The 15,000-nt window shown below is 37.6% G+C and overlaps 3 protein-coding genes and 1 pseudogene across 4 annotated transcripts in view; 2 read left to right on the top strand and 2 right to left on the bottom strand.

Annotated features, from left to right (window-relative positions):
* LOC149106760 (uncharacterized) overlaps nucleotides 1-3,664 on the top strand; it is a 4,596-nt pseudogene extending 932 nt beyond the window's left edge. The window contains exons 1-4 of the transcript XR_016209898.1: nucleotides 1-322; nucleotides 510-615; nucleotides 1,285-1,822; nucleotides 2,670-3,664. The exon at nucleotides 1-322 is cut by the window's left edge and continues 932 nt beyond it. The product of XR_016209898.1 is annotated as an uncharacterized LOC149106760 (transcript). The remainder of the gene's footprint in view (nucleotides 323-509; nucleotides 616-1,284; nucleotides 1,823-2,669) is intronic.
* The window catches only part of LOC149106757 (ankyrin-2-like), a 38,195-nt gene that overhangs the window by 1,478 nt on the left and 21,717 nt on the right, over nucleotides 1-15,000 (top strand). The gene's annotated exons all lie outside the window — the stretch shown is intronic.
* LOC149106759 (uncharacterized) lies at nucleotides 3,540-8,792 on the bottom strand. Its single transcript, XM_089298308.1, has 10 exons — nucleotides 8,743-8,792; nucleotides 8,455-8,473; nucleotides 8,201-8,244; nucleotides 7,756-7,789; nucleotides 7,475-7,536; nucleotides 6,803-7,023; nucleotides 5,661-6,268; nucleotides 4,751-4,934; nucleotides 4,144-4,347; nucleotides 3,540-3,786 (listed from the first exon to the last, which is right to left on the bottom strand). The coding sequence occupies exons 1-10, from the start codon at nucleotides 8,790-8,792 to the stop codon at nucleotides 3,554-3,556; spliced, it is 1,659 nt and encodes a 552-aa protein (XP_089154434.1). The 3' UTR covers nucleotides 3,540-3,553.
* On the bottom strand, nucleotides 8,872-9,735 carry LOC149106758 (uncharacterized). Its single transcript, XM_089298307.1, has one exon. The coding sequence runs from the start codon at nucleotides 9,325-9,327 to the stop codon at nucleotides 8,872-8,874; it is 456 nt and encodes a 151-aa protein (XP_089154433.1). The 5' UTR covers nucleotides 9,328-9,735.

Here is a 15,000-nt window from a genome sequence, read left to right as displayed (position 1 = left end):
CAACTGGAAGTAAAGGAAGGCCGAAACTCGACATCAGCCGAAACCAGCTAGAGTATTATCTTGAGAAAGGTTTTAAGGGCGCTGACATAGCCAAGATGCTTAGAGTCAGTGATAAAACAGTGTACAGAAGACTCCATGAATTTGGAATCTCGGTTCGTGCAAGTTATTCAAGTATGAGTGAAGCAGTATTATTTGCTGTCATCCAGGATATACTTCATAATTTCCCAAATTGTGGGTACACGTCCATGCGTGGCCATCTCCTGTCCAAGGGCACAAAATTCAAGAAGAATCAGAGAAGCAATGAGAAGAGTTGACCCTGAAGGTAATATATCAATGTCAAGACAGTAAGAGAAGAGGTGGGAGGTGGGTCATTAATACAGAACCCCAATTAAGCAGCCACCCTCTGGGAAAGGACAAGTGGCTTAAAAATTTTGCATGTATTTTCAATCAAGTTGTTAACAGTTAGGTTTCACACCTTTTCCTTTGGGTTGCTTGTCATCATGTTGTAGGCACTGCTGTCAGAGGTCTCCAGATTCGTGTGACACACAGAAGATCTTACAATGTAAGGGCCCCTTTAGCCCTTTGGCACATGGATGGTCACCATAAACTGGTGAGGTATGTGTATTTGCCAAAATTGAAAAACAATTTTTCACCATGAAAACAGCTCGTGTTTCTTTCAAGGGTGAATTAATGAATTAATGAATTAATGAATTCGTTTCCGGAAATTTGATTATATTCATTGCTTTAATATTCCATTCTTGAAGTGAATATTTCAACATTGAATGGCGACTTGATTGTTGATGGGATTGTTGTCTCGCTTCACGCAATAAGTATGTGGGAATTTGGCCAAAATTTGCATAATTTTGACTGCAACTGGTAAACTGTTATATGTCACACACTGTTTTCTCATCATTTAAATTTTTGTTTGTCACTTGCTTTTCTTAACCCTCTCATGATAGAAAAGGAGAGAGGCAGAGATTTTAGTGCACTCAAAAGGCTCAAAATGCTGCTGGCAGAAGAGAAAGTGGGGAAAATGTTGTTTTTATGGAAATTAGGGATATTTTGTTGCACTAAGTCAGGCATCATGAAATCAACATTTTTGTTTTGAATCAAGTTGCCATTTCAACATTGAAATATTCCTTTCAAAAATAGAATATTGAAGCAAAGAATGAAGTCAAATTTCCGTAAATGAATTCATTAATTCACCATTGATAGGAACACTTGAGGTGTTTTGTTTATTTGCTATTTTCTCCTTTTGTACATCATGTCCACGTTGCTTTTTAGGTGGAAATTTGTCATACATGGGTGTATTGATGGATTTTCTAGAAAGATTATGTTTCTTCGATGCAATGGAAACAATCAGGCTGACACTGTCCTTGACTTGTTCTTGGAAGCAGTCAATGTCCATGGTCTGCCATCATGAGTAAGATCAGATCACGGAGTGGAAAATGTGAATGTTGCTTGGTACATGCTTACTCACCCAGCAAGAGGACCAGGAAGGGGCAGTATAATCACTGGGCCAAGTGTACACAATCAACGGATAGAACGATTGTGGAGAGACTTGTTTGCAAGCTGTATCTACATTTATTATTCAGTATTCTACTTTCTTGAGGAATCTGGGCATTTAGAGTTGTCCAACAACATGCACATGTTCTGTTTGCATTACACATTTCTACCAAGAATAAATCAGCACCTCCATGATTTTGCAAGTTCCTGGAATGATCACCCAATCAGAACTGCAAGAAACAAAACACCAAACCAGCTTTGGATAATTGGTTTAATTGACAATGCAAGAATCATGGAAGTTTCTATGGAGCAACAGGTGGGAGAGCTTTCGTATCTTATTTCCCTCAACATTTGTAGGCCAATGACAATCTCTTTGAAATGGCTTAAGGATGTTCAGCATTAAAATATTATATACCTCCCCGTCTTCGGAATTCTTTACAGGAATTCTAGTACACAGCTTTGTTGATGAATAACTTTTGTATGTATAAATTTACTAGCATTCTTCGTGAATGCTGTTCACTGATTGGCTTTGCTACTATCTATTGTTGTTGATTGTAAGTAGCAGTTATCGAGAAAATGGCACCTGCTTCTTCCCGTTTGCAAAATGTTTTAAGCGACTGTAAAGATTTGGATAGTCTTGTTGTTAGTTTTGAGCATCTAGTTGCTTTATACCAAAACAATAAGATTATTCACTTGATTATTAGATCCTGTTATAGTTGACTTGGGCTTTGCCCTCATCAACTATCACACAATAGAAATCTCATGCTCATAATCTAATTGTTAAGTAGAATTTATAAAGATTATCAAAGAAAACAAATTGAGATTGCTTTACAAGTCTCTTAAAAATTCAGTGCCATCAAAGTGAAAGCTACCGAATTTCTAATCCATTGTGGCCAACAATTATTTTAAAATTATTTAGTGGAAGATTTTCTCTTTGGGATGTTTTTGTGTATCTAGACAACAGACAGGTTTATTATAATAATTTCATCGGTTATTGTGGCAGGCTAAAATATATTTTATCTCACTGCCGTGGACCAATCAGAAACAAGAAAGTAACAAAGCTAGCCAATCAGAGCTGCAAATGAGGGCAATCTATGAAGACTATCACCCATCTGTAATTTCCTGTTCTTTTCATTCATTTTGTATAAATCTTGCCTTAGCAGAATTGGGATGACTATGGCATAGACTGTGATGGGCCCCTTCCAGAGAGTTGTCGAGATGAGGAGGCTGTGATCATCCCGAATATTCCGAACCCACTAACAGACAGTGATTATCATGACCTGATCCATGCCATAAATCCAATGCAGCATGACAATAGTTATGGGATTGATGTGTACTTGAGTGCTTGCAACTTTGTTGCGGAGAGACTCTCATTGCAGTGAACAGTCAATCTCTGGCCATGACTGGCAGGAGGTGTTAGGAGTCTAAATTTGTGATTCAGAAGTTTAGTCAGAGAACAAATTCGAGAGAAACTAACCCTCTAAAACCAAATCCTGGGAATATTGTGTTCTGGCATGCTAGTTCCAGCACTAAACCAGAGCAATGATAACAGTTACTGTGTTTACTGTTATCTCAGTGCTAATCAAGATACAGTTTAGCAAATACTTGTTTCTCTTTTATTGATGACAAATCAACTCATTATCAACTCATTGCACTAGGCACCTACTGGTATCTGTGTGTTTCTAACAAAGAAGTAATGTTGTGTTAATCCTATGTTATCTGGTATAAATGACCTACTGGGTACTTCCCACCAATGTAACTACATGTATGTATCCCATGTCATTTTAATCACATGATTCATATTTGAATGCCAATGTGGCTTTTTACATAAAAAAAGCTCTAATAAAACTGGAACCTAAAAATTTATAACTTGAAAATCTCTGAACAACAAGAAAACAACTAAAATTTACCATTTCAACTGAAATGCAATAACACAGGCCTTTTACATGCAATTAAAACCATCATATGATATCCTTATATTTCTGAATTTCAACATTGCAAAAACAAACACAACAGTGAAAATTGTACACCTGTATGATAGACACATTCATGCAAATGAAAATCCTTTTGACCCATATCGGATTGCAGTGTCCATGCAATTCATGAACTCCTGATATGTATTATGGCCAATGGGAAGCAATAAAGACATAAAACAACACTCTGATGTTGGTAACTTGCTGCTCTCATTTGTATTAAACTTAACCACCAAGATCTCTTTTCGTGGAGGTAGGAAATCCCATCCAGTCCAGAAGCAGCACAAGTCATTCAGCCGTGTCTCACCTGCAAGTTTAAGGGAAACATTCATGACCATATTATTTTTTAGTGTAATGATTATTGTTAGTGGGCACTGGTTGTGTTCTATTGCAGTTTTATGAATGTGTTTGGTTCCCTCATAATTGACATTGAAGTCTATTATTGTTAAATTTTACAGTTATGTTGCAGACCATTAATGAACACAGACCTTGATGAACAACACTTCCCTTAACCCTGCACCAGAATGTCTAAGACCAACATGTTATTGGCGTCATCACTCTAACACCTATTATCTCTTTTGAAGAAGGTGAAACCAAATGAAAAAAAAAACTTCCAATGTGAAGTTATTTTTTTAATGTACCCACTTTGATATCAGATAAATACCTTCCTTTCTTTGGGCAATTTCCTGCACATATTGCTCAAACATAATTCTTGCCTGGACTTCTTTCTCTCCACTTTCATTGTCATAGGTAACTTTAGCCAGGAATTCTGTAGCAGATATGTGCTTTGCAGCATGAGGCAGAAAAACAATCTCTACCAGTGATGGCTGCTGGGTTAGGAAGCTTTGCAACGTCACCTCATTCATTCCTGTTACAATTTGAATAATAATAATAATAATGATAATAATGATGATAATAATAATAATTAATAATATTACTAAATAATAATAATAATTTTAATAATAATAAAAGAGTTAAATGTAGGAATCATTACATTTAAACACATGCAGACTACTACTGGTATTCCATTTTCCAGGATTGAAAAACCTTCAAAAACCAGCACATCAAAGGTGTACTATACATGTAATCTTTCAACAAATTTTAGCCCTGTTTCTTGGCATCTTCAGGACAATGTTCATTCAATCACAAGCTACAAAAGTATGACAACTCAGTGTCTTATCTGGGCCACATTCTGAAAGTACATGTGTAAAACATTCAATATGCTAATAAATACACCGCAGATAAAATAATCTTGTCATTACCGGTATTACCTTTAGACATGTCATCCAGCTCACGTTTTCTCTTATCAATTACAAAGTACCAAAGCAGTCCTTGAATTAGGACATCTCTACCACTGCAGAGAAGTTCAGGTTCCAAACCAGCCTCCATCATGTAGGTAGCTAGGTTTGCTCTTAGTTCATCTGAAATCTTTTCATCAGCATTCCACTGTTGTAACTGTTGTATCCAAACAAGGATCTGTTACATCCAAGCTTTAATTTAAAGTCAAAATATGTGTTTAAAATAAATTTGTCTTTTTGCATGCACTTAAAAAACTTGACCATCCCAACTGTGCTTTGAAGTGTAAAATCTGTCATTACTTAATTCCTAATTGACATAATCCTCTAGCAATGTCTTAAAAAAATAAAAGGAACAAAACCTCAATATTATTTCTCAGTCCTTATACATGTACTCTGATATGGTGGCATGTCATATCACCCTCTTGGATACCCTAGATTATGGTCCCGAAGGCTTGGGTTCTTGTATGCTGTCTTCAGCAAGATGTCCATGATCATATTCAGAGCAAGAAAACATGGAAATTGAGGTGTTATCCATTGATGAATTGGGAAGAAAACTATATGGGTAGCTAAAAGATAGATGACTTTAGTGTACACGTAACCTGCGCTAGCTTTCACTGTATTAAGCTTTAGAAAAAATAATTAGCAACTATTCCATGAGTGCAAATGCTTGTTTTATTAAAAACATCCAAGGAATTGCGATATTTGAGCTCCCTGCCTGTTCTTCACTGACACTTATACCTAAGGTACCATATTTGTGTTTCATGGTATATTAGCCCATTTCCCACAATGGCTAAGCCAATTAAAACTCTGGAATTGCATTAACCAATAATCCAGTTTTAAATATAATTATTATAAAAGAAAATTATTTCAAACCCCAACAAACCTCTTGTATGGTCTCCTGCAGGATAAGATCAGGAAGATCCTCCAGTACTATTGGGGGAGGATTCTTTGCTAGGTCATCATGAGACCAGTAGTGCTTTGCCACGGGAGAGAGTCCATAAACACCAGGCCCTCCATGTAATATGGAGTGACCAATTATCTTGCCAATGGCGGTATATGCTCCCATCTGCTGCCCAATCTGGTTGTGTATGGGAAGTAAATGGTCAAGCTCTCCTTCAAAGAACAAAATGGGTCTCCCTTCACCATGAATTCCTTCTTGTAGAATCTTCATGGCACAGACAAAAAACTCCCTAACTGGCCCCGCACCAACTCCTTCTTCACCTTCAAACCGCACCCTGGGTGGTACTCTCAAGTTCTTTCGGGGGTCTTTATACAAACCCAAAATATCATTTTTGAGCTCTTCATTTCCTTCCATTCTGCTGACAAAGAAACGCTCTCTTGGTTTATCCCTTTGCATGTTGCTTCTCTGAAAATCTTCTAAGGCATCCATGGGACTTAAAGTCTGGGTATAAGTTCTCATCTTTTCTGGTGTTGTTTTTGATGTGAATGCTGGAGTCAAAAGATCAACGTCGCTCTCGTGGTCCTCATAACCTAAAAAAATTGTAATACAGCAAGAGAGGTAAAAATTACTATAATGAAAACAGTCATCACGACAATGAGTAATCATGTCTAAGCTGGCTGCCTACTGTGAATTTTGACTTCAAAAAATTAGGTATTTTGGTCCAAATGGCCCTTTATAGAAGGGGTTGCTAACCAAATTTGCTTGCTCAGGTGGGTTCAGCTGTATGTAAATAAGTTTTCCTGTAGCTGGATAAATCTAAATACTCACTATTAGGGATTATTTTCTGTTCCTTTTTTCTTAATTTTCTAAAAGAAATTTTGTAAAGACCGAGCCGGAAGTTATGTTACACGTAAGAGTGAACCGGAAGTTATGTTACATGTGCGGGGCGATTGACAGTTCAAAAACAAAAGTCCCTGGATTTTGGGGAGAAGCGCTTATGCCATCAGAAAAAAAAAAATTGTGTGGATGTTTTACACTTTTTATGGGAATTTCAATGGGAAATCTTGACTTTGTTGGAATTAATTTGGAGTGGAAAATTTATGAACCTAAGGAGAAACACTCACCGTTTACCATGTCTGGTATTTCAAGAAATAATCCTAACAACTCCTGTGCAGCAAGGTTGACATCTCCATTGTTATTGAACAATGATTGAGAGATCTGCTGCAAAGTTGCATCTGGACATAACTCCCTCAACATGTCAGTACTGCTGCCTACATCGCCAGTTGATAATGCAGAAATGGTGGATGGACACTGAGTCAGACCATATTTACAATCTCTTGTCATTCTAATGATTGGCACAGGAAGAAATTAAGTCAACATTAATAAATATTGTGTATAATAGCTGCAAGATACTTTCCCATCATTTTCCAGCCCTTTATACCTAGATGGGTCAGTACTACCACTCTTTATTGGTTGCTGATACAATAATAGTATGAAACAAATACCCAATCAAGGATAACCAACTTGTGATCATTTTCAGATAAGAGGTCACCATAACAACAGCTGAGTTATGATAGGTTATTGAGTTATTATCAGCATGCCATGTTACAACTTTTTAGCAAAGTATCAAAAATTCTTTGAGATTGAGGACATTCCCAGAGCTTTCAATAATTTCATTTACTTTTCAGCCACAAACCTTTTTACCTTTTTTTACGTAATAAAAATTATATGGCAGCTTTTGATAAATGGGTTCATGAGCCCATGTTAACTATAATATTAATTTCTTTCAATCACACCTTTCCTCTTCAGATTGTTCTCTGCATCTATCTACTGCTGGACCTTCAGATACTACTGGTGCCTAATAAAATAATGCAAATAATAACAATGACAAAAACCATAACAATTATGACAATAAGTAAATTGATTCAAACAGTTGATTAATAACTATAGTATCAGTACTGAAACAAATACACCAACCAAAATAAATAAAAAAAAATAACATTTTTTTATACACTGAAACCTGTGATCAGTGATTGAGTCATTGCTTAAGTAAATCCCTGAGCTTATTTAGAATCACCTTTCTCAAAGAAGGGAGTGCTGATGTTCCATCTCTGGAAGAAAAGTATATGTCATAAATGTTACACTTTGAAATCTAGCATTAACACTGAAGGTGCTATATAACTATGCTGTAAAACGCAAGTATAGCTGGCTACTTTTTGACTATTTGAGGATAATCACTTAAGCTGGAATAATTAACTTTCTGCATCAGAGCATCAACATAGTTTGGAGAATTCAGTTCTCAAATAATGAATTAATTATCAACTACTGCTCCAGTTAAGTTAATGTTTTGTGCCAAATTCAGTTTACCAAATCAGACATAAAAAAAGTACTGAAACAATATATGTTGCAAAAATAAAGAAGTATATTAAATATTGTTCAAATATTGGGATTGAAGCTGAAGATTAATACATAATTTATATCAAGTCAAAAGGATGCACATTGACTTTTTCTCTGTACTTTACCTTGATAAAGCCAGTGGGGTCATTTTGGATTCACATACATCAACCTAAAATGTACAAGTGAAGTCATTAAAAAGTACCTCATTTAGCACACAAACTCTGATGTGTGATCAAGTTCCATTGTCAATGGCACTTATTACAGTATTCACATTGTAATACTCAAAATCAACACTAACATTTAGTTCATCAACAATCTATGTAAGGTGTACATGACTAATTCAACTGTTTTTAATTGTCATTGATACAATGGATCATACCTTTTCATCAATCACATCCCTGCAAAACAAAACAAAACAAAAAATACTGAGAACCCAGTCCCGTGTTTGTTTTTTAAGTTAATGTATTTTACATAGGTGTCCCCCTTTACAGACATTCTGATCACTGAAGCTGAAAAAATATGTCACATTTTTAAAATACTGACAATGATTAATATCATCAGGCAACCTTTTGGCTTCACATAATTTATTGTGTGATCCAAAAGTTTGTTTATACTCTTTAACCACCAAATGACTCCCATTCTAACCCCTATGGATAGATTCATTTACCTTGAGGATCCACCTCCACAGACCTGTTGGTGTTCTCTCACCTGGGCCATAGCAATCATCAAATTACAGTTCAAACACTTAACCTTTGGAGAAAGCGCAGCCTAAAAAAAGACATATACTACTGTTAATTTAACACCACGTAACACTTAAAATATTTTCCCCATCATTCATAAATGTTACCTCAGGCACATCTGGCTCCTCATCTAGGTCAGCTTGGAGAGGATGAATGTAGGCAACAGCCTGCCCTAACCTGTCCTTAAGATGTGGGGCTGTGTAGCCAAAGGCCCCTGGATATACCAAACGTAGCTGCCTCTGACCACCACCTCCTCCTTCTGCACGGAGGACTTCAAACCCACCTCCACTTTTCAGTTTTGGAAAGCGCTCCTCTAATGCACAGGCCAACTCCTCATGACTTGCATTTTTCTTAATTGACAAGTGGGCTTTGCCCAAACCCGCATCTAACAGCTTATTTAGCCTCTCCCTTGATGGAGTGATATTTTCTTCTTGCAGGCCAAGCAAACAGAAATCATGCGTCCAAGTCTCCTTGGGCACAAACATTTTCTTGGCTGGGATATACCCAGCCATCTTTTGTTTTTTAGGGAGTGGCTGACCTCTGCTTGTATGGGATGAACACAATCCTGCAAATCTTCTCCTGAAAATCAATAAAACTTTTGGTTTCCAAAGCAGAGTATAATGCTTGTTAGTATATACCACACAAGTGAATAGTGCTTTCCGCACAGGCTGATTGGTTAACTCGGAGTGATTAGCAAAGCACTATCTGAGCAGCCTAAGAGAAACAAAATGGCTTTGCCCATCACTTTGTGTACCAAAAGTAATGTTTTGGTTCACTAGTTATTCAACTTGTGTGGTATATACTAAAACAATTAGTCACCTCAGTGTCGGTGAAAGTGGTGAATATTTACCGAGCTGCAAAGTGGAGAGGTAAATATCCACCACTATTCACCTCCACTTCGGTGAATACTTGTTTATTATAATACTATAAACAGGATATTTCTTTCAACCATACTGAAGAAAATAACAGATAATGCAAATTACAAAATTACTCTCTCTTATTGGCACCCCTTCAGAATTTCAATGCTAGAAAGGACTGGGTCAGGATATAAATATAAGGGGTATAGGAACAAATATAAGCTCGTGGTACAAAAAGTGTAAATTCCAAAAGTACTTTTTACACCAGTTAATTTTGAGCTTTTGATCACTTAAAACTACTTAAATACCGATGCTCAAAACGTCGCTAGCGTACAACGCTTGTATCGCTATAATCTGACAACGATAAGGGAAACAGCCGCATACAGACGTTCAGTGATACTTAGGCATTTTTATAAGCTTAACTGTTTCTATCAAAAATAATATATAGATTTAGGCCAGCCTAAAAGCGTAGCTCCTGGGCCGGGTTGTTCAAAGCCCGATTAGGCTAACCCAGAAAAAGGTAGAATTTTGATTTGAGTTTTGTAACTTTGCAGTGAGGTTTCTGTATATTGTTTGGCCTTCTGTTTTGAGTTTTAATAATCAACATATACACAAAACAAAACAGCAAAAAACATTTGTATAGAAGAAAAAGTTATAATTCCATTAACTTTTAATCCTGGGTTAGCGTAAACCGGCTTCCGAGCAATCCTGCCCTGTTTCCAACACGCTAACCCAATATGAGCCTGTGATCCAATCGACAACCAGAACTTAGTCAGCGGTCAACTTCAAGAAAACACGTGACCTCGAGGAGCTGTAAACCTGAGCCCGCAATATGGTCACGTGATACTGGTCAGCGGATACCTTGTTTTGACAGGTGTAAATTGATCATAACATGGATGTCCAATATCGAGGAAGTACACAGTAAACCAAGGGTGCATGTCTCTGTCAACCTATTATTTGGAGTATGGCCGCCATGTTGGGCAACTCCGCCGTCGTCGTCGTCGTCGTGCGTACGCGCCCACGAGCAATACCGCTAGCCATGATAACCATGAGAAAATCAACTCATGGGTTTACTTTTCTTTTCTATATGAGTATGGGGCTCCGCTTGGCGGCCCTTGGGGCCGCCGGAGCTCCGCTACAAACAGGAGAAAAATTATGTTCCATACATGACCGAACTTGAAGCTAGCACCTCTAGCTCAGATTTAGAAATTATCTGCAATAAAAACACAGCGCCAAAAGCGGCAACTCTTTACTCGGGTAGTTTCTAGGAGCGCTTTACGATTACCTGAATTCCATAGAGGCTGACATCTTTGGAGCTTCCACGTGCGATGGCGGCAGCTGTCGGTCTAGCGCGTCGCTTTCGCAAGGCTCCGCGCCTTGGGGACTGCTTTCCGTTTTCTCCAGGTGACTTACAACTTCTCTCAGGAGGGACTGTGTCTTGAACATCAAGTTTTCTTCTTCTGCCATGGCTTTTTGCTTCTGCTATAAATTATATGTAAATATATGCCAGCACTACCCAACTTTCCCGCTCTTGTGTGAATCATGGAATGAGTTGAAACCACTTCAAACCGGTTTGCACCCTGGGAACTTTGTGCCTGAATGCATTCTGGGAAATATTATTTCTTATGATGAACCGCTGACCCGATAAAAGTGCTCCAATGAAATGAAATCGATCCAAAAGAATGATATGATCCAATAACATGAAGTCCGATCCAATGGCATGAAGTTCGATCCAATGGCATGAAGTCCGATCCAATGGCATGAAGTCCGATCCAATGACATGAAAAATATGGTCCGATAGAATGACATACGATCCAATGACATGAAAAATATTGTCGGATAGAACGATGTTTGATCCAATGACATAGTATCGATGATCCAATGGCATGAAATGTGATTCAATGGCATTTTTGTCCCAATTCCCCCTCCATATTGTTGCCTATCAGACGGTGATATGCTTCTGTGCCCATCTAATGGCTCAATCACACTGATAGCTTTGTCACGATGTAATGATTGCAATTTGAAAGCCGAGTTATTCACTAAATTAAATTTCAAACTCAAAAACACAATGTTTGCTTATGGGGATGCTTATGCAATGAAGGTGAACTAACCAGTTGTTATTGTTCTTTCGTCTCTGGACAAATATCAGTGAAAAGCTGTGCAAATCATGCATATGTTATGACAACTTAGCAATTTGACCTGACCCCAAAGTTTAGTTGCCTTGTTTAAAAAGAAAATGACTTAATATTGTGTTTGGGAATCTCCCAAATTCATGGATACCTTTATTTTGTATCTTTAAATAGCAGCTAATGGTGACATTAAAACTTCCCTGTCGTAATCCGTCCACGTTCTCCAAAACCCCGGATATGTATGGGTTATTGACCAAGTGTGAGGTCAAGATGGCTGGATATTGGCCAATTAAGTTCTTTTTTTTCGTGTTTATGAACCGAGACGGAGTCGAGGTCCATAAACACGCAAAAAAGAACGAGGCCAATATCCAGCCGTCTTATTGTATGACTTTCGGGGAAATTTTTCTTGCGGGACACGGTGGGTAGTTCCGAGCGGGCAAGATAGCTCATCTTGCCCGCTCGGGTAGCCAATTACAGCGCAGAATTTGATTGTTGTCTATATATCTTTCCTGCGTTCGCAGACGTAACCTACCGCGCGACGCAGGCTAGATGACAATTCTTAATATGGAGAGAGGTTCCCTTTATACAAGAAGTTTCAGGCGTATACACTTCTCCGTATTTAGATACAGATTAACTAAAACTGGCTTTACGGGCCCGAATAGTTTCCGGGGCTTTCGAGAAGCAGGCCCCAGATACATGGCGAATTTCAGCCAGGGCTGAAATTTCAGCCTGGTTAGCCGGGCTGAAATTTCAATCCGGCTTCTGAAACAAAAGTAGTACAACAGACAGTTCTGCAACAGGGACACTGGGACACAGTGACGTCACAATACCCCAGAGGTTGACGTCATCAAAAATGATAACATCATAATCTAAATATAGAATAGTGACATCATCGAGATGGAGGGGTGTAGTGTGTCATTGGAGGTGTTACGTCATAATCTGAAAATAGGTAGAATGATCATGTAATAGAATTATTTTTAGTAACAGAACTCATGTGATTTTTTCATTATAAAGAGGTGAAATTTTAGGAATATATTAGTAAGCTTAACATGGGTCTCACCCTCTCTGCTCGTCGAATACGATTTAACAGCTATCGCTTACTGGCTAGAAATCTGATCACTCCTATAAGTGAAATAGGTTTGCTGAAAGAAGCATTTTGTTGTCTACCAGGTACCAAGCTTTCCAAGTTAAAGAACATTCATTCTGATCTGAAGAACCCCTGCCCAATTCGGCCCATTATTGAGTATAGAATAGGAAGAAATACATTTCAGCAGGGTAATTTAGTAACAGAATAAAATATACTTTATTTCTATTACGTGTACTTAATTTTCCGATCTGGGAAATATTAATTATGTATAGGCGACATGGAAATTGCTTTTCCGTGTTTGGACCGTCAATTTGTATTTTCACTTTAAATAGACGCTAAGCAGAAAAGAAATTTCCTTTGGACATGATTACTACCGGCTTTAGCGCCTTGGGCCAAAGTCTATATGAATCTCGGTTGCGCCTTATTCGCCTCAGTCATCATAAAAATCTATGATTGCGAATAAATCGATTTCTATTTGGTCTGTTAACGTACTAGACAGAACAAAACAACTCTGTTTGTTCAAACACAATAAAGTTTTCCATTGCTTCGTTGTTATTGCAAAATAATCTCCCTGGGGTCATTAACGCCTAAAGTTATGCAAGTAGGCAAGACCGAGAAAATGAACGAACAAATGTTTTTCAAAGACGTTTATTGCAATCAACTACTCTTTAACTATTTACAACTCTCAGAGCTCTAACTTGTCAAGTGATCATTACAAAGTCCTACAGTGTGTTCTTTTTATCCGGTCATGATCAAGTACACTGAACCATACTTTGTACTCAGAAGCCTTTTCGATAATTCTGTTTACACTGGTTGCGAAGTTATTAGTCGTTTCTTTCAATGAAACTTCTCAAACGTAAGAACGTGAGAAAAGTAAGGGGGATCTTTTTATTTCATTTCATATTACTCTCTTGGTTAGTAAAGCTATATTGTTTAATCTTCTTCCTTTGATAGATTACCTTTTGCGTGTAAGATTTGTTTTGCTTTCGGCCTTTTCGGCTGCTTTTTCTTCTAAAAGTAACTAAATTAGCTCACACTTACGTGAATTGGTCAAGAATAACAAAATCTTCATTTTATCATCATGCCTTGTCGAGTGCTTACCTGATCATCCATCAACTGAAGCATGCATCTATCCAATTTAAATGCAATTATAAACTCACGTTTCTGTTAATTCGGTTTTGTTCGGGGAGTCTTTGGTATGCGAACACACAGTAATCCAGTTTTTCATTTCCACTGTTTATTAACTTTTACATGTGATTACGTAGGTCCCAGGAGTAATCCACATCTAATCTCTCCTTATATAACCAACACACTTTTTAGAGATATGAAATGAGAACTGAAAGAAGTGATCAAAGTCTGCAATGTAACGATTAATCGAGAGAAAGTAATGAAAGAAAAATTTGATTCTTAGAAGAGTGGAAGTTTACCTGATCATGATACTCACAGGCATCTTTTATTCGATGGATGCCAAAATCAAAGTTGAGAGTTTCTTTTGCATGAATTCACATTCCGATAGCTTCAATTCTGGGCAATCATGGCTAATTCCCTGGGGCGATGCGAACTTTATATCACTATCTAACACTTTTAATCAATATATAGAAAATCCAGCGGAGTCGACTGGGTGTAACTATTGTTTCATTGCGTAAGATTACATCTGATTGTCACGTTTCCGTTCATTTGTTCCACCATAGAGCTCGAGAACATTGTTATCTACGTTTTGCACTGGTATGCAGTAAATGTTGTTTTAAATCATGTTGTAACGTGTTAACACTTGATTGGTTTACTTGAGGATATAATAATGCAAATGCTTAATTCGACTATAATCCACCGTAGGAAAAAAGATGGCGGCGGTACATTTTACCACAATGCCTTGCGAACCTAACACAGCCTATAAGGCACTAAGAAAGCCAAATGTTTATAATATTTGTCCCTGTACAAAGGACATCGAGTAGCCTGGGTTTGAAGATTTTATAACGTTTCTGTACGTTTTTATAAACGTTTTCAAAGTTGTCGTGCGCTAAGAACTGTGGGTAAATCTTTTTCCTACGGAGGATTATACCTTGAGAAGTTGCGCAGCTTTCCTATTTGTGACTTTTTAGATGTTTGTGACAT

This window comes from Orbicella faveolata, unplaced genomic scaffold, assembly GCF_042242905.1.
Source record: "Orbicella faveolata isolate gen_17 unplaced genomic scaffold, um_ofav_v1 contig_3, whole genome shotgun sequence".
NCBI classification, from domain to species: domain Eukaryota; kingdom Metazoa; phylum Cnidaria; class Anthozoa; order Scleractinia; family Merulinidae; genus Orbicella; species Orbicella faveolata.
This window is presented reverse-complemented; position numbering and strand designations above follow the sequence as displayed.